Here is an 18320-nt window from a genome sequence, read left to right as displayed (position 1 = left end):
TTCTGCTGCCTTTCTCATGCTGCTGTCAGAAAAGTGGTGTGAACTGCTGGCCGTTTGTCTTCCTTTCTCTGGTTTTGTGTTTAATACTGCTGTGTTTTTTGGCAGAAGTGAATCTTGGGCAAGTGTAGAATGGTTTGGGTGGGAAGTGACTGTGGAGATCATACGTTTGAGCCCCCTGCCATGGCCCAGGACACCTTCCGCTTGGTCAGGTTGCTCAAAACCTCATCCAGCCTGATCTTGAACAGCTCCAGGGATTGGGGCATCCACGACTTCTCTGGGCGAGAGAGCAGCGCTGGTTGTTTCTATCAGGTTATGTTAAACCCATTTAGCTCTGGTGTGAGCAAGCTCATCTTGGTGCTGTTCCAGGGCCCTGCAGCAGTCTGGGACTCCAGGCCATCACCGTGCTGTGTGCCATTGGGAAGTCACGGCCTATATGATGCTGAACATCTGGTAAATTAACTCTCTATGGCTCATTTTGGAGTTTTAGAAAGCGAGCAGCCTTTATCAGGCCTGGATGACAGGAGGCAGCGATCGATGTGTGGGACAGAACGGGTTTCCCACTTGCATGTGCGCAGATAAATTTTCCCAGAAATCTTACGCACGTTCTATTACTTTTCTAAGTTTAATGTTACGAACTTCACAACGGTCCAAACTCTTGCTAAGCAGGAGCTTTGGCTCCAAATGCTTTTTGCATTTGGGGTGGGGAGAGGCTGCAAACAGGAGAGTGCGGGGGAGGCCCCTGTTCGGCTGAGATCCCGCTGGGCGTCACCGGCCCTAAGCGGGAGGCGCGTCCGTAGAAGCCCTGAGGGGCGCGCGCTGGGGGCGGGTCGGGGGCGCGCACGGGGCGGCTGCTCGCCCCGCCCTCCCGGCGCGGTGCGCACGCGCGGGGCCGCCCGGAAGCGGCGCGCGGGCGGTTCGAGGCGATGGCGCGCGCCGAGTCCCCCCCGGCCCGGGAGCCCCGCGGCCGCCCCGGGGGCAGCAGGTGAGGCCCGGCCCGGCCCCGCTGCGGGGGTGGGGGGAGCGGCACCGAGGGACGGCGGCCCAAAGGGTCGGGCGGGCGGCTCTAACGGGAGTGGAGGAAGCGTGGAGCGGTTCTGGATCTGCTGGAGGGCAGGGAGGCTCCAAAGGGATCTGAACAGGCTGCACCGCTGGGCTGAGACCAACGGCAGGAGGTTTAACAAGGCCAAGTGTCGGGTCCTGCACTTGGGGCACAACAACCCTGAGCAGCTACAGACTAGGAGAAGTCTGGCTGGAAAGCTGCCTGGAGGAGAGGGACCTGGGGGTGTTGGTTGACAGCGACTGAACATGAGCCAGCAGTGGCCCAGGTGGCCAAGAAGGCCAATGGCATCTTGGCTTGGATCAGAAACGGCGTGGCCAGCAGGTCCAGGGAGGTTATCCTCCCTCTGTACTCGGCACTGGTGAGACCGCTCCTCGAATCCTGTGTTCAGTTCTGGGCCCCTCACCACAAGAAGGATGTTGAGGCTCTGGAGCGAGTCCAGAGAAGAGCAACGAAGCTGGTGAAGGGGCTGGAGAAGAGGCCTTGTGAGGAACAGCTGAGAGAGCTGGGGGTGTTTAGCCTGGAGAAGAGGAGGCTGAGGGGAGACCTCATTGCTGGGCTGCAGGTATTGCTGGCTCATGTCGAGCTTCTCATCAATCAGCACCCCAAGTCCCTCTCTGCAGGGCTGCTTTCAACCACATTGTACCCCATCCCGTGTTGAAACCATGGGTTGCCCCAACCCACGTGTAGGACGTTGCACTTGGCCTTGTTGAACCTCATGAGATTACCATGGCTCCTCTACAAGGCTGACATGCAAATCCATGAAGTGTTCCATGTTTTCCAAATTCGTTGCATGTTTTTTCGAGTTGTTGATGTTTGGTGTTTGACAGAAAAGGAAATAATCCATTTGGAAGGAGTCCTAGGGCTCTGTGTTTGCATGAACATCACAGTTTGAGCGCCAGTGCACCCATTCTGCACCTTAAAACTGCTCTGTGAAAGCTGCTGTGGTTCGCTTCACGTTCACAGCAACCACATCCAAGTGCACTTGATACCAAAGGTGCTTGTTTCTTATCGTTGCACATTTTAAGGTTTCAGACTTAACACAATGCAGCGTCCTCCCCCTGATCGCATACCATTTGTAAGGTGAGAAACGAGCTTCTACCCCTTCTGGCTTCTAACACACAATTTGAACTTAAACCAGCATAACATCCTAAGCTGGTGTCTCCCAAAGGTTCAGTCATTCAAATTTTGACCGCAATTGTTACTTGAACATTGAACATACAGAGTTGTTATAAATTTTAACGTGCAAGTTCTAATATCTCTGTTTCAAATAATTTTAAACAGTTTGGCTTATTTGAGGTTATTTTTTAGTATATGTTGGGGTTTGGGGTTCACGGGTATTTCAGACCAGTAGACATGCAGATCTGCTTGCTGTTGACCTGATGTTCTTGATACTATCTTGCATTTAATTTTTTGTAGCCACGCCCTGTACTTCTCTTCCAGCAGCGATGATGAATTTGAAATGTGTAAGTAATAGCCCATGGTAGTGTTTTTTTCTGCAGGAGCATTGTACACATTTCTATCTAGTAGCAAAGTAGTTTTTACACCTGATTTTCTTTCGTTTGGGGCTTATGACACAGTGAAAAAGTTTATAGTCCTATTAAAGTCATACATGCAGCTTCAGATTGTGTAAACAAACATGCCTTAATTGTTACGTTGGCCCTTTATATTCTAAAGAACGGACAGTTGTTTCCTTCTCCCCAGCCTCATTTATCATAGAATCATAGAATAGTTTGGCTTGGAAGGGACCTTAAAGATCATCTAGTTCCAACCCCCCTTTATCCTTTAATGAAGTTTGTTTCCCCTCCGCTTTTCCAAATCTCTCATAATGATGATGGTGTGTAAAATTTTGATGACATTTCTGATAATCTCTGAAGAATGATTACTTCAAGCATTGCTGTCTGAACCATATGTTCATGTTTAGCAGTCAACACAATATTCCTGGATTGATTAAAGCACATTAATTTCTGAGAAGCAACAATGAATTGCTGTTCTGCAGGGGGGAATTACTGCTACAATTTTGTCTGAATGCTTTTTTGGAGTCACTTAGTGGAATAAGCATACGGACACCCCTTTGCAGTAGGGAAACTCCTGCCTGCAGTCATTGAAATGCTTAGAGAAAATACTGATAAACCCATTCAATTCTGCCCCCCACGAGGAGGCTGCTCTGGGTTGTGCAGGATATACCTAACAGCACTTCTTATCTGGCTTTGCACTGGGTGAGGACTAAAAACAAAGGAAATACTAGACAGCTGCTGAGCGCTGGAATTGTATTTAAAGGATTCTTTTGTTTGTTTTTTAAGACTTTAGACTGAATTTTTACTACTTGCAAACTTTTAAGAACATGCATAACAAATGGAACAACTTTGTTTTAAATTGATCTTTTATTGTTTCAGTTTTAGCTAGAATGAAAACTCCCAAGCCTGTTTCTAAAAAGGTGGATACAAGGTGGGTGCTGTAATTACTGACTTTGCAATGTCTGTATATTAGTTCTCTGCATCACATCTACTGTTCAGAATACAGAAAAATGATCAAAAGTTTTAGTGATTTGTAGGCAGATTAATTTATAGAAGTGAGTGCAGATGAGCAACTGCTCTGTGTTCAGGTCAAATATAAACCGGGATGTTTGGATGTGTACATGCTCTATTGCCATTCCTGCGAATGGATGTAAATGGTAACATTTGCTGTGGGGAACTGATCTTGTTGTTCTGGGTATCTTTTTTTGTTTGCGTTTTTTAGAAAAGCAAACTTAGCCTTCTGTTTTCCTGCTTATACCTATGTTTTTTTTTCACGTTACTTGCTTGTTTTACAGTTTGAAGGACTTCATTGATGACTCAGAGGATTACTTCTTGGACTTTAAAGTGAAAAAGAGCGCAACAAAGAATGGCAAGTAGTTGTCCAACAGCAAGTACGAAGCAGCGGTTTTAATGTATGGAAAGATAGCGTTCACATTTCGCTTGATCTTTTTATAGAACTTCAATATGAAATGTTCATCCTTACTCCTAGATGCATGTAGCTTTTGTTACTGGGAATGAAGATTATGCTAGCACTGGTTACCTGTTGATTGCTGATATATACATAAATGGGGTTTAAGCTGTTTTTTTAAATGCATCTTTCAGTGACTTTCCACTTAGTATGATGGTGAATGAACAGGATGTAATAAAGCAAATGCAATGACATCTTTCTATTCTTTGTGCTTTCCTATCTTTCAAGGGTTTGTTTGGTTTTGGGGTTTATCTTTGTGTTAAGACAAAGGTCTTCTAAATGAAATCACCAAAACTTTGAGATGTTTCTTTTGAATTGCAGGCCAGAAGGATCTTCAGACCCCTAAAAAGTCAATGGCTTCTGGAAAGAAAAGCACTTGCTGCCGGAAATTCCAGTATCCAGAGGCTTCAAGTGACACAGAAGATTCTGTCTTTACAGAAAGTCCATGGCACGAGTACCAAAAAGGGCGAGTTAAAGACTTGAAACAGAGTCGGAGGGGCTTAGAACTCCCACCTCCACAAAATCTGAGCGATTCAGTTTTCAGAGGCACTCCAGACTTGCTTGTTAGAAGGAAAGAAAAAAGCTGTGAGAAGAGTACAGAAAATAAAACGCCAGCTGGGGCGCTGCGACAAAGCACAGAGGTAGAATCAGATAGCTCAGATGGCGAATTTGAATCATTAATGGAACGGATAAAGAAACGAAGTACGCCCAAAAAAACAATCTTAATCGCAAGTAAAAACGTCTACCAGCCAAGCACAACAGGTAAGCGATTGTTCTTAGCTAACTTGCAAGCTGCTTGTTGGCTAGTTGCTGCTTTCTTTTCATTTTTCACTTCAGAAGAGCAACCCAGTATCTCGCAGTTGAATTTGATGCAATTATTCCTTTGAACATTCTGAAAAATTATTTAAGTTGTTTTGATATTGCTTGTTTTTATAATTCCTATAATTGCAGGCACTTTTAGTTTTTTAAGTTTTTCTCAAAACAAACCTAACGTGGTTTTGAATGTGCTGGTTTTTTTTTAATGTACAATGTCACTTAATATGAAGCTGTCATTTTGGTAAGACTGAAATTTTGAGAAGTTTAGGCGATGTTAAATTTAGTATTTGGATTTATAATTGACTTTATTTTATTAAAAATACATTTTATAATAAGAATTTCATAATTCATTAGCTGCTTCTCTCCTTTGACTCAGTGAGGTGAACTCCAGCTGAAAGATTGAAAAGGAACGAGCAAGGGTGGGTAAAAACAAATCTCTTTTCTAGAAGAGTAAACACTGGGGTGCCCTCCTCACTAACAAGGACTAGATCAGGGCAAGGAGACCTGTTTAAGATGGTGACTGACAGCATAGAAATACTCCTTCATGGAATGGTATTTTTTATAGTATGTAACAGCAAATTACCTTTCCATTAGTTGTAAAACCATTTGCATTCAAGTGTGCACAGTAAGAGTGTGTATCCTGAGGTGGAATATTTGATTCTCTTCACTGCTGTCTGTTACCTGGTTGCTGACGTCTGTGTCTCTGATTCTTTGATGGTTTGTAATCCTGTTATTCTCTCTGAACTAGAAAACATCAAGTCACCCTGTGAAGAAGCTCAGCCCTTGAAAGGGGAGGGAGTCAAGACACCAAGGCCAAACTCCATTTCACTTGCAGAAACACCTTTCAGGATAATGACTTCTGCAAGCATTCCTAGGAATGAATTGGCCGCTTGCTCACAATCAGCAAAGACAGAGAAAAAGTGAGTGGTTCTCCGTCTGTGCTCTGTTCTAGGACATTATAGATGGATGAGATGCTAAACATTTTGCCTAGGATGATGTTCTGATGTTTCTGGTACCTAGAAGCTTCTGCTACCAATCCAGCTGTTCTTAATGGTTAAGTAGCCGGAAATCAAAGCTTTCTGTCTTGGGTATGACAGGGACAATATAAGCTAATCTCCGCTTAGAGGAACTGATGACAAATAAATCTGATAAATGTCAAATCTTCTCGGTAAGTGTTAGCGCTCTTGCTGTTCTTTGTCATGGCTCAGCATCCTTCTAATGTGCGCTGGCCCCATAAATTCTATCTGTCCAGCTGCCTGCTTCTGAAAATGTATCAAAACTGATTCTATTCGTAATTCATGCCATTTAACAAGCTTGATGTTATATTTTTCACTTGCATGCTTAAAACTTGCTGAATTCTTCTGTCTTTTTCTATACATGGATGCAACTTAAGCTTTTCAGAAGCATGTTTTTGTCATTTCTAATAGTTGTCTTTATTCTGTGTGTATGATGTTTTCTTTAGTCATTTTGTAATTGTGCATAACAGTACAAAACCTTCAAAGTGATGTCTTCTAAGCTGATGCTTTGTCAGAATGCTGCAGTATTGGAGTCAGTCATCCTAGTGGAATATCTGCTTCCCCTGAATGAATTCCTGAGGATTCCCAGCACATCTTTGGCTACATTTCTGAAACCTTTGTTGTGGGTGATCACATTAGGGCTGTGGAGGTATTGATAAGGTTTCCATATAATTGTGGCTCACTGTGTTGCAAAAATCTGAGCCACTCCCTGTTCTTGCTTAGGAGTCCTCATCATCTAGTTTTATAAATTAATGAAATAACTGCAGAACTACTACAGCTGCTCTGCCCTTTCGTGCCCCTGAAGGGGGAAGACAATATTAAGCGTGTACACCCCATTGGCCTCATGAGGGGAAGATAATGAGAGTCAGGAGAGGTTTATTCCAGCGGCAGCATCCTGGAGATCTTTATTGGCTATCAAGTAGCCGTTATTGCTCAACACAAGATCTTTGTACTTCATTAAACTGCTTTTTATGTCTTTTCTTGCAGGCTCAGGGTGTGCTCAGTGCCTGGCTGTTTCTTGCAAGATCTCTCAAATCCAGCTTCCCACTATGTGAAGTATTTCAAGAAGAATAAAGAGGAGCTGGTGCAGAAGCTCTACTCTCTGTATAATAGTACCATCTTCGAGCAGAAGGTTGGCTTCAGAACAAAAACTGCAGTTCTAAAATGCTGGTTTATATGTTGCTCCTCACTTTTCAACTTAAATGCTCTTTATTCTCTTCAGTTAGTAGAGTTCATTAACTGATCTAGCTGTCAGAAAACTGTTAGTAAAGGAACAAAGCTAACTAATATATATCATGAGGACTTAGAAGATCAGAAACAGCGCGGAGGATAAGCAAGGGGTTATTATTCACATACTCACAGTGTGAAGGTGCATCGAACTAAAATGGTGAGTTGCAGGTTCAGAGCAACCAAAGCAGATTGTATTTGACCTGTAAATCATTAAGCTGTAAAACTTCTGATCAGACTATTTTGGTTGCTAATGATGCGTCTGTATTCTCAAATATACACACACACTCTCCCCAAAACACCAGAAAACAACTTCAAGCAAAGGAATTACCTGTGGCTTAGAGAGTTGTTGTCTTCCAAATGACTCATAATTTGGAAAAGTACTCTTTCTGAAGAGGAGATTTTGGTTTATGCCTGACCTGTCCTTGTATTTCCTCTTAAGCAGCCTCTGATGGAGGCAGAACAGAGGAACTGAGGAACTCTGTCTCATCCTGCACTGTGAAACTGCCTGTGTTGGGTACAGAAAAACTGATGAGGGGAGTAAGAAGCCATGGAGGGAGGGTTTGCATCTTAAGTGACAACAGTGTTAAGGGTACTGACAGAGATGTCCTGTACTGCCTTTGCACTAAATACAACAGGAAGCCAGAGGGCCAGAAAAAGATGGAAGAGGTAGGAGAGGGCAAATTACATGAACTGTCTTGTTTTTCAGTTGCCAGAGAAAATGGTAATACTCTGGAATAAGAAAATGAGAAAAACAGCAGGATTTTGTGTAACTGGGCAGACAGAAGGATCTGAAGCAAAGCGTTACGCTCGCATAGAGCTTTCTGAGAAAGTCTGTGACTCTGCAGGTAGGTAAAAGGAAAAATATATTGACGCTTCTTGAAGAAAGTGAGTTCTAGAGATACTGCGAACCTGAGGGCTAGGAGATCTGGAACTGAACCCTGCTTTGAAATTTCGTGTTACATTGAACAAATACATCCATGAATGGTAGTACGTGTCCTCACAACCCTTCTAAGAGGCTTGACAAATTCGCAAAATGTGAGGAAAGAGAGATATTCATGCAAACTGCAGTATTTTGTTTATATTTATAATTGGTTGGAAGACCTATAGGTTGCTCGAATTCTAGATGTACTGTAACGGCAGTCTAGAATCCAACTTCTTCCAACACAGCCATCTTGTTGGCAGAATTAACTGCCCAAACCCCCAAAAAGATTAAGTGTGCAGGGAAGTAACTAGGAAACTAGGATGCAGAATTAGGGCTAATCACAAAACTGGAAATGCACTGAGTAAAACCTTGTTTTGGGACATTTTATCTTATCAAAACTTTGGTAATTCCAACCTCTGAAATAACTCTTGCATCTTAATAAAGAATGAGTGTCAAAGGTGTCTGAAGCAGTGACCAGGGAAGAAAGTCTGCGCTTCCCCGCACCTCGCTGATCTTTATGTCTTTTGTTTCCCTTACCCTAAGATCGTCTTCGGGACACGCTAATTCATGAGGTTTGCCATGCGGCCACCTGGCTGATCAATGGTGTTCGTGATGGACATGGACGATTCTGGAGATTCTATGCCAATAAATCAGCTGTGATTCACCCAGAACTGCCACTAGTAACGAGATGCCACAACTATGAGATTATATACAAATTCACCTATGAGTGTGTCCAGTGCAAAGCTACGTGAGTAATGTTTTGATCTTGTGTTGACTATGTGTTAACTTTATCTCCAGCTTAGCAGTCTCCTTGTCTAGAAATCATGGGTCTCTGGAACTGTGAAGCAATTGGGATACTCTCGAGTTGTCGCTTTCCTGAGCCCACAGGACCTCACTACCCAATTCCACATTTGTTTCCAAGTAGTTTCAGTTCCAGTTCAGAGGTCAGGACAGGCAGAATTGTCTTCTGAGACCACTGGTGACGATGGAACATCTTTGGGAAGCAGTAAGAAATCAGAATACGTGCCTCAGCTATGAAGGACGTGGCAGGGAAAGGTCACACCCTGTGTGACGGCTCTCGCTTTTCAAACATTTCTCCAATGGTGTAAATTTGGATTCACCTGCTACTGTAGTTAATATTGAGTTTTGAAGTGCTTATCTTTCTTTTCATGATCAACACTGGTCCTATTAGAGCTGGCTTTTTGGTAGGGGGTATTCCCAGTCTTAACTGAGTACTACGTCAGCAGTAATACTCGTGGGCCTACACTGATGGAACAATGACTGGATCTGGTACGCCCCTGGGATGTTTTTTCTTAGGATCCTGTGTGCCATTTCCAGAAGCACAAGAAGGAAACACTATTTCACATGAAAGAATCACGCAAAAGTGTTTAATAAGACTGTTTAATATGGATGCATTGAGAAGATTTGATGGCGATGGCATTGAGGAGAAACTCCAAGGGGTGGTTGATACGTAGGTTGTGGAGGTGTTTTGACATGTTGTAGCACTTCATACTCTTAGGTTGAGAGTAAAAGAGACAGAGGAAGGAACTGAGCTGAAAAGGCAGCAGGAAAAGTTCTAGGGTAGAGAAATATCTGATATGGATTTGATTGTGTGTGTGAAATTCTAAAATGCTAGCTTAGAAATCTTAGACTTAAGTAGCCTGGCAGAAGAGCAAGAAGCTCTTTCCAACAAGCACTGTCGACCACAAGTGCGAAATCAAAGGACTTGCTTTTCCATTTCAGGATTGGACGTCATTCCAAGTCTCTGGACACGCAGCGCTTTGTGTGTGCGTTCTGTGGGGGGCAGCTGGTCCTGCGTCAGCCCGCGCGCAAGGATGGAACTCCTGCTAGGACACAGCTGACGCCCTTTGCAAAGTACGTGAAAGAAAACTATGGGCTTACGAAAAGGGAGCAGCGTGGGCTGAGCCACGCAGAAGTCATGCGGAAACTCAGTGCTGATTTTGCTTTAAAAGCTAGTCTGCAAGATTCCTTGTAATAGCTCAGTACATTTCCTTTTTGGTGCCGCTTAGATTTTGTATGTAGGAGTAAATGAGTCTAAGAATGTTTTTCAGAGAACTGCAGCTAATTGTAATATTTTAGTATTAAATATTTCTAATAAAAAAGACCTTAAGGCCTTTTCTAAAATGGGCAAGGGTCAGCAAGAAGTAATGGTACCCAGCCCATAGCGAGGCACAACTCAGGGTATCCCTCTTAGACTCCAGATAAACACCATCTGTGCTTGGGAAAATGCAGTTCTAGACCCTCCATGGGACAGACTTGCTATGTTTGTCTGGAATTTTCTGAATGGTATTTACATGCAGTGCTTCAGAGCACATCTCCAGTGAGTGATTTACTCTTTTGCCTGGGCACCTGATGGTGCTGTAGGCTCTGTATATGCTGATGCCTCAAATCTGTTAGAGGAATCTCAGTGAGATCAAAGCTCTGATTAAATTTTGATTGCAGTTGAACCTTTATCGCTGAGATGTCATAGAACCTAAAAAGATGCAAAAAAGTCAGGTTGGGGAAAGCAAATTCAATCACTTTCCACCATAGCACGAGACGCTTTAGTGACATGCATTTAGTCTTTCATGTAGAACACGACTGAATACGTGTTTGTGTTTGCTGTGAACAGATTGCTCAGAAGATTAACAATTTTAAATAATCAATAAATGCCAATTTCATACTAACTGTGGCAATGAACTAAGCTTCTTTGCTTCAGTTTAACGGAGGCTCTGTGGGTACTGCACATGAAAGCTTCGTGTTTCTCCTAGCTACTTTTGAGTTTCATGTGCCTTCTGCTGCTGAAGGAAAGCCATTCCTGCTGGCCTTTGATATTGCTGAGAAAATTCTCACCCCCAGTACCTTCCGAAGCTGGGTCTGGGGTCAGGGTTGGTATTGGTGACAATACCAGGTTCTCTTTCGCAGAGCCGGTGTCACGTCTTAAGCTCAGGGAAGCCGTGGGGGCCACCACCAGTGTATAAACGCTGCCATCGCCAAGGTCGGGGGGATAGGGAATGGCCACAGCCCTGTGCCCCCCACCCTGCAGCCCCTCTGGCCCAGATGGCTTCGTGCAGCACCAGGTGCTCCCCCTACCCAGAGCTGACACACCTGGCTCAGACCCATCCACGTTCCAGCCTTTATTTGCTACTCAAGCAGGACAGGGACAGTGAGGAGCAGCCCCTGGAGCTCCCCAGGCTCCACCTCTTCCCACCCCCTTTTGGAAGAAAAGAATGATGTTTTCCTTTATCTGTTCCCCTCCTTTTCCATCCTAAGGGGCAACTTTTTTTGTCCGAGTCTGCAAGTAGTCAGAATGGGCTTAGACTGGTACAAAAATAATTGCCATTTTTAACCATCAATGGTAAAGCAGCACATCTCAGCTGAGAACAAAGTTTGGCAAGCGAAATAAGAACCATTAGAGTCTACACATTTTTGCCAACAAGACGGACCCTCTTCATTGTCAAGGCTCTCGTTTCCATTATGAAATATCTTGACCCAACAGTGAGCTGTATGTTTGTTTATGGCCCCCTGGCCAAACACCTGGTCGATACCACTAGCAGTTTCTGCTACTTTACATCCTCTTTCGTATCCATAAAACAAAACTGCTCATATTTGCTTTCCCCCCCAGCCTTTAACAGTAAAACACAGAAAAGAATAAGCAACAAGGAACAAAACACATTTGCATAAATGAGTGAATTTTGTGCTTTAAAATGGCATAACTGCATGAACACAGTCAAGTAAGTTTAATGCAAAATAAGCATCACAGTTTACAATGGCAAAACCAGCAATTATTTTTGCACCACCCTGCAATGTGATGGAGCACTGAAGTGCAGGAACATCGAAAGCACTAGGTCGAGGACTGACGTTCCATTTTCGTCTAATGAATTTCTGCATTTCCATTCAGCGTGTGAGGACAGGCTTGTGTATCTATCAGTTCTCTCCTTAGCACCAAGACCTTTTCCCCCATCGGGTAAGGAACAACACTCCTCCCACCAAGCCAGCAGACCCAGTCCGTTCCGCAGAGAACCTCAGTGGTGGGCATGAAGTAAGAGAGTATGGACTGTATCCAAAAAAATGCAGGCACTGGCACTTTGTGGCATCCGTTTCATTTCTATTCCAAAGAGCTCTTGGAGTTCTTTGTTTGGTTTGAAGTACACTGAACAGAGCTCCTACATCAAAGTTCTTCCAGGTCTCTTCCCAAGCTTCCCTCCCCCTTTACTTGCCGGGGGGAATAACCAGTACTCCAGAACATTACTAGATGCAAGGTCACGGTCAACTGAAGCTACTAGAAGGCAGCAGAAGTTGGCAGCATGAGATACCACTACAGGGACACACCTTTCCCCTCTAACCCTCCTGTTCTAGGCTCCTGGAATACATGTAAAGCAGTAAGACTTCTGTCAAAATACAGGGCAGACAGAAACAAGGTGTTGTTCTCTAGGCACGTGCCCTGCGGAACTGAAGTCTCTTCAGGTGCTGCCCAACCCCAGCACTGAGGCAGGAACCGCCCTGCAGCACCTGAAGAGACACCGCTGCTTTTCATCAAGCTGGGCAGGTAAAGCCCTTATCCTGTCGTAGCGCCCTTTGCTGCACGGGGCAAGGGAAGAGGCACTGCTAGAATCTTCGCTGTAAGGCAATGCAGGGCCACCCTTCAGCCAGCAGTAGGTCTCACGGAGTATTTTCATGTCTCTTTTCTGGCTCATCTGCATTTCCTCCTTCACTCTAAAGCAGCCAGTTCCTCCAGGAGCTGCTCCTTCTCCTGCTGCAGCTCCTGCACCCGCTGTTTGTTCTGCTCCAGTCTGTCCTCCAGCCACTGCAGGAGCGGCCCGCTGATGGCAGACATCTGGCTGCAGAGGTTCTTTGTGAACACTGGAAAGAGCAACAACACATCATGCCAGCGCAAACACACCACAGACACGGTGTGCTACAACAGGGCCAAAGCCGAGAGTGTTAGAGACAATGAAACCCTCCAACATCCTGGTCAAGGCAAACAGACACCCCCATGAGAAAGTCGGAATCATCAGCTTGCTAGTTCAACCTGATCTTTAGACACCCAGGAGAGGGATGACCTACAACAGAAACCTGGCAATCTGCACATAAGTCATCAGTGATGCTAATTAATTTCTAAATCCCAAAGCAAAGGATTGACCAGGTGGGAATGGACAGTAGGGAATCTATCTTGGAACAGAAAAAGGATTAGGAGTCACGCTGTCTTACTGGAAAAAGCAAAGATGTCTTATGTACGTAACATACAGGAGCTGCCAGGAGATGCAATGTGAGTTCAGATCAGCCAGACACCGCTTTAAGACTCAACAAATCCAAAATCCCCTTCTAACAGCAAAAAAAACCTAACCCAAAACTCCAAACAAATCCAAAGTCTATTGTAAATTTAACCAATTGCACAAAGGTTGAGGGATACAACAGCATTCGTAAAGCCCAGGATTAGGTTATTTTACAGCCCCCCATGTCTTCCTTTAAAGTGTTAAGTGTTAAGTTATAACCCCATTCCTTCACCAGACTTTATGTAACGAGGTACCAGTCCCAGTGAATTCTCTGGGTTGCAGTGTTTGTGACTGGAAATGGACTGTATGGCAAAGAGAAAAGTCTGTGCTTTTATAGTTATTTACGAGTGCCTTTTACAGCAAAGGGAGGACTGTTACAAGGCTGTAGCCCACTGGCCCTAGAATTCAGAACCAAACCAAGCCCTGCCCCAGATGCCACTGTTCTGCCTCTGGGAGTGGCATCCTGGGTTCTCACACGCAAAACTGGAATCCTTACCTGAGCCATTATGAATCTTGGTTACGGAGTCGAGATGGGTGAGGCTAAATGAACAAACACAATGCTGGTTAGTGACGAGATCACAGCACCCTGCACATTCGGCAAAGCCAGGCTACAGAACCAGCTCCCTCCAACTGACCCTACAGGGACATCTAAACCCCCTCACTTCTCGAAGCTCTGTACCTTCACAAGGCTAATGAAGAGCTTACAGCAGAGATGTCCGTGTTGAGCATCAGAGACAGAAAAAAAGAAAAGCATTGATTCTCAGCACTCTTCCCCTGCTTAAACATTAATTACTGTCATGCACAGACACATCACTGAAGTGCCACTGGTAGCTCACACATGCTCTATCTCGCAGGAAAGGAGCAGTTACGCTTGGCTCTTGTGTGCAAGGCTCAGAGAATCTCAACCCCTTAATATGAAGGTATTCAAACAGTTCTCCTGCAAAGATACGTAGGCTGAAATGCTTCTTGTTTTCTATACCTCTGCTAAAACTATGGTACTTCACATACGGCAATAGTGAAAATGTTCACGGTAGCACGGACAGTCTTGGAGAAGGCTGCAGCCCCAGTGTTGTTACCTGTGGATTCTCCTGTAGGCATCTTGTTCTTCTTGGCAAAGGATCTTTGGCAGCTCTACAGCCGATTCCAGACACACTTTCCCAATGGTTTCATGGGGTACAACATGAATAGGAATTTCAATCCTTTCATATCTAAAAAAGTATCAGATACTATTAACTCCAAAGCAGCAGAGGGAAAAAAACCCCACAAACCCAGAAACCCCCACTTCTACACCCCTGCAACAGTGTCCAACACATGGCACTGCTGCAGGATTGCTTTTGGGAACCCTGAGCCTGAGCTGACAGGCAAATGGAAGCCTTTTATAGCTATAAAATTGCCTGAAACTGTGATGATAAAATGGTAAAGCAACAAGAAGTCCAGTGCTGACAATATGATGCACAGTGTGCGTGTGGTCGGTGGGGACTCTACACATCTTGACCTCTTGAGTTGAAAGCAAAGGGGTGCGTCTTGTACACAAGGGGTTACAGCACAAATTCATACCCAGGCTACAGCGTCCTACACCAAATCTTGAGCTACTAAATAATCTAGGCTAAACTAATCAATTCTAATATTCAGATTCTCTACGAGCAAGCTGCACATTCTGCAGAAGTAAGGAGACCTCGTTCAAACATCTCTACATAATATTTCCTCCTGTTGATAAGCTTAGAAACCACTATTTGAGACAAACCCAGAAAGGAGAGACAAGATGAAATAGAACCTGACATTGGATATAATATTCTTCTGCTGTACTCACTCTGAGCTCTTCTGGGCCTGAATGGACTGGAAACAGGTGTAGAGAATCCTACCTGTCTAAGAGAGACAACACAAAGTCAGACTCCAAGAGCACAAAATCATCTAAACCCACACACTTCTTTAGTCTGCAGAATATGCTTTTAAATGGAATTTTAACAGGCTGCAAAAGTACATGCTTTTCACTCGGATTGTTTACAAGCAGACAATCACAGACCCATTAAATATGAAAAAACTCTTAAACATCAGCTACCTGGAATACCTCAAGAAGACACCGCTACTATCTTCTCTCGCATTACTGCAGCATCTCCTGGAATGCCCAGGGCTGCACTGAGCTGGACTGAACAGCCGAAGGGCACTCAGGTTTCAATGCTGACGCATGCTCGGAACCAGCCCAGCTCCGCGAGCTGCAGAGCCAGGCTGTGAGTCAGCACAGGGTGATTAACAACTCATCCTTTTGTCACTGGGATTACGATCCAGACGCCACCATTCCAGCCCTGCTTTGACTGGGCTTCAAGCAGAGCTGAGCCCTTCTTGCGGGCTGCATCCAAAGGTTTCAGCTTTGCCCTGATGCTGAAGTTTCTCTCTTCTCTACTTGGAGAGTTTATTGCCATTTTCAAGTTGCCTACCTTTGTGTTTTTGTCTTCGATGAAGCAGGAAAAGATAAGTCCTACAAAACCTTGGTCCATCATCTGATACATGGCTTGTGTACGGACATCTGCAGACAAATAAGAGAACGAGAACAGCACTGGTCACCTGAAAGAGTGGAAAAAGATTTGCCAGCTTTTGAAAGCTGACCTGGAATTCAGTGACAAATGCCACAAGCTTTATCTTAAGGCGCTTACTCCAGATGACCAAGTTAAAAAAAAAATTGATCTAATTTAAAATGCAATTAAATAGCAAATATAAAAATACAAGAGGAATAAACAAACCAACAAACAATATTGGCATCAGGTACCACAGATCACTTTACAGCCCTCACATCCAACACGTAAGAGATACTCACTCACTTCCTTCAAAAAAGGTTTTGTTTCTGCATTAATGCTCCCAGATGTAAAAAATAATCACAGCAGACCTACGATTCCCACAACTTTATTTTGCCATTCCCCACACTCCAGGCACAGTTTTCTTGTCTGGAACAACAGCATTACTAGTAGCAGCTGCTCTGTGACTACAGAATCATGTGCTGCTTGAGCACCTGGGCTACACTGGCAGAGGCTCCTGAAGCCCACCTGGACAATCTTGTCTGACCAGAGAATATCTGAGAAACCAAACTCTGATAGCTACGATGTGCAGCTCTGAAAATGCAGTAAATCAAGTAATGCAATTAGCCAGCTGTGAGTTTGCCTATGGAACCTAGGCCAAGGCTGCTCTTACCGACGTGCGATGGCCAGACGGTGATGTGAGGATGAGAGTGATACCAGCCCACAACCCTCATGGGACGTCCCGTCATCTCAGCCAACCTGTGTGTGCGTCAAGGCGCTTTTGAAACCAATGGAATAGATAGAACTTTTCATACATGGGAAAGCAGAAGAATTTTAAAAGATGTTCTCATCGGTAAACAGAATTCCAGATCCTTTGGAATGGTGACAAGACACACAGCAGGAAGCTGACAGAATCCTCTTCCGCAGCCCTGGCAGGATGCCGGTGCTCCAGAAACAAACTGGATTTTGTTCGCGTGCGACAGTAAGTGACACAGCAGCAAGCCAACCAAAACAGCATCCCGGAGGGACTGCGGGGAAAAGGCTCCCTGCTTAGACACAGAGACTTACCAACCTTCCATCTTCTACTGAGTCTCCCTGCTGAACTGCCACCCTCCCACCAAAACACTTCAGTTTTACTCGTGACTAAACACAAAGAAATCACAGAAAGCAATCATGCTCTCTACAACTACCTGAAAGGAGGTTGTGGAGAGGAGGGAGCTGGGCTCTTCTCCCAAGTGACAGGGGACAGGACGAGAGGGAATGGCCTCAATCTCCGCCAGGGGAAGTTCAGGCTGGACATTAGGAAAAAATTTTTCATGGAAAGGGTCATTGGGCACTGGCAGAGGCTGCCCAGGGAGGGGGTTGAGTCACCTTCCCTGGAGGTGTTTAAGGGACGGGTGGACGAGGTGCTGAGGGACACGGTTTAGTGACTGATGGGAATGGTTGGACTTGATGATTCAGTGGGTCCTTTCCAACCTGGTGATTGTATGATAACACAATCCCGCTGCAAATGCTGGAATGACCAAAGACTCCAGAAAAGGGCAGCTGCCAGCAAACAGCTGGAGGGAAGCAGCCTGCGGCTTCAAGCCAACTGCAAGTGTAACACGGGGCAGGCAGCGAGCGACGGGCGCTCTCCGCTAAAGGATATTTCTGCTTCCGTGGAAGCGGCTGAAAGCTGCTCTGGCGAGATCTCCACCCGGTCTTTCCTCTTGTCAGAGCGGCGCAGGATGATCACGGAATGGATGTGAACGATGCGGCTGGTGTCAACCTGGAGGCGCAGAAGGAAAAACCCGACGGGTTTTCGGCCTCCGGGTCAGCGCCCTCCCCGGGGAGCAGGCCGAGCGGAGCTCAGCGGGGGCTCCCGGCCCCGAACCCGGCTCGCCCCGCCCCGCTCGGTACCTCGCCGATGCAGAGCCCCATGACCTCCTCCTTCTCGGTGCTCAGCGCGTGGTTCAGGCACACAAGGAAGGCGTCGGCCTCCAGGTGCACCGCCTGCACCGCCATGGCAGCGCCCCGGAAGTGGGCAGGGCACGCGCCGCGCCCGCCCCGCCAATCACAGCGGCTCTTCCGGCCCCTCGCGGCCAATCACAGCGGCTCTTCCGGCCCCTCTCGACCAATCATAGCAGCCCTCGCGGCTCCTCTCAGCCAATCAAAGGGCAGCGGCGCTGTGAGTGGCTGGGAGGGGCCGGAAGGGCCCCTCCCAGCCACTCACAGCGCCGCTGCCCTTTCCCCACCTGCGCGGTGTCACGCAGCGGAAGTGCCGGGTCGCCCACGCGGGCCGCGGCCCCGGGGTTCCGCGCTGCGGCCGCTGCCCGGCGGCGGGGCGGGGCGGGACAGGACGAGGCGGAGCGGAGCGGAGCGGGGCGGGGCCTGCGAGTGGCGGCGGCGGCGGCGGCCGGGGGCGGGGCGGGGTTGGGGGGGGGGGGCGGGTGTGTGCGGGGGGGAGCGCGGGGTCAGAGGGGCGGGCGGGGGGGAAGTCTTTGCCCGGCGCACCCGGCGCGCGCTGCC

At 46.1% G+C, this 18320-nt stretch overlaps 2 protein-coding genes across 2 annotated transcripts; one reads left to right on the top strand and one right to left on the bottom strand.

Moving 5' to 3' along the window:
- The first annotated feature begins 915 nt into the window (after window positions 1–915).
- On the top strand, window positions 916–10848 carry GCNA (germ cell nuclear acidic peptidase). Its single transcript, XM_069867417.1, has 10 exons — window positions 916–982; window positions 2477–2523; window positions 3454–3505; window positions 3870–3943; window positions 4364–4804; window positions 5607–5778; window positions 6862–7006; window positions 7811–7949; window positions 8570–8774; window positions 9770–10848. Exons 1-10 carry the CDS (start codon window positions 924–926, stop codon window positions 10020–10022), a joined length of 1587 nt encoding a protein of 528 aa, XP_069723518.1. The 5' UTR covers window positions 916–923; the 3' UTR covers window positions 10023–10848.
- An 867-nt stretch (window positions 10849–11715) lies between these two features.
- BRCC3 (BRCA1/BRCA2-containing complex subunit 3) lies at window positions 11716–17837 on the bottom strand. Its single transcript, XM_069867416.1, has 8 exons — window positions 17712–17837; window positions 17461–17580; window positions 16486–16573; window positions 15738–15826; window positions 15113–15168; window positions 14379–14510; window positions 13799–13842; window positions 11716–12889 (listed from the first exon to the last, which is right to left on the bottom strand). The coding sequence occupies exons 1-8, from the start codon at window positions 17814–17816 to the stop codon at window positions 12738–12740; spliced, it is 786 nt and encodes a 261-aa protein (XP_069723517.1). The 5' UTR covers window positions 17817–17837; the 3' UTR covers window positions 11716–12737.
- Between the last annotated feature and the right edge of the window lie 483 nt (window positions 17838–18320).

The sequence above is a fragment of the Phaenicophaeus curvirostris genome, chromosome 13 (assembly GCF_032191515.1).
Source record: "Phaenicophaeus curvirostris isolate KB17595 chromosome 13, BPBGC_Pcur_1.0, whole genome shotgun sequence".
NCBI classification, from domain to species: Eukaryota; Metazoa; Chordata; class Aves; order Cuculiformes; family Cuculidae; genus Phaenicophaeus; species Phaenicophaeus curvirostris.
The sequence above is the reverse complement of the archived record's forward strand: the minus strand, read 5'-3'. Positions and strand labels throughout refer to the sequence as shown.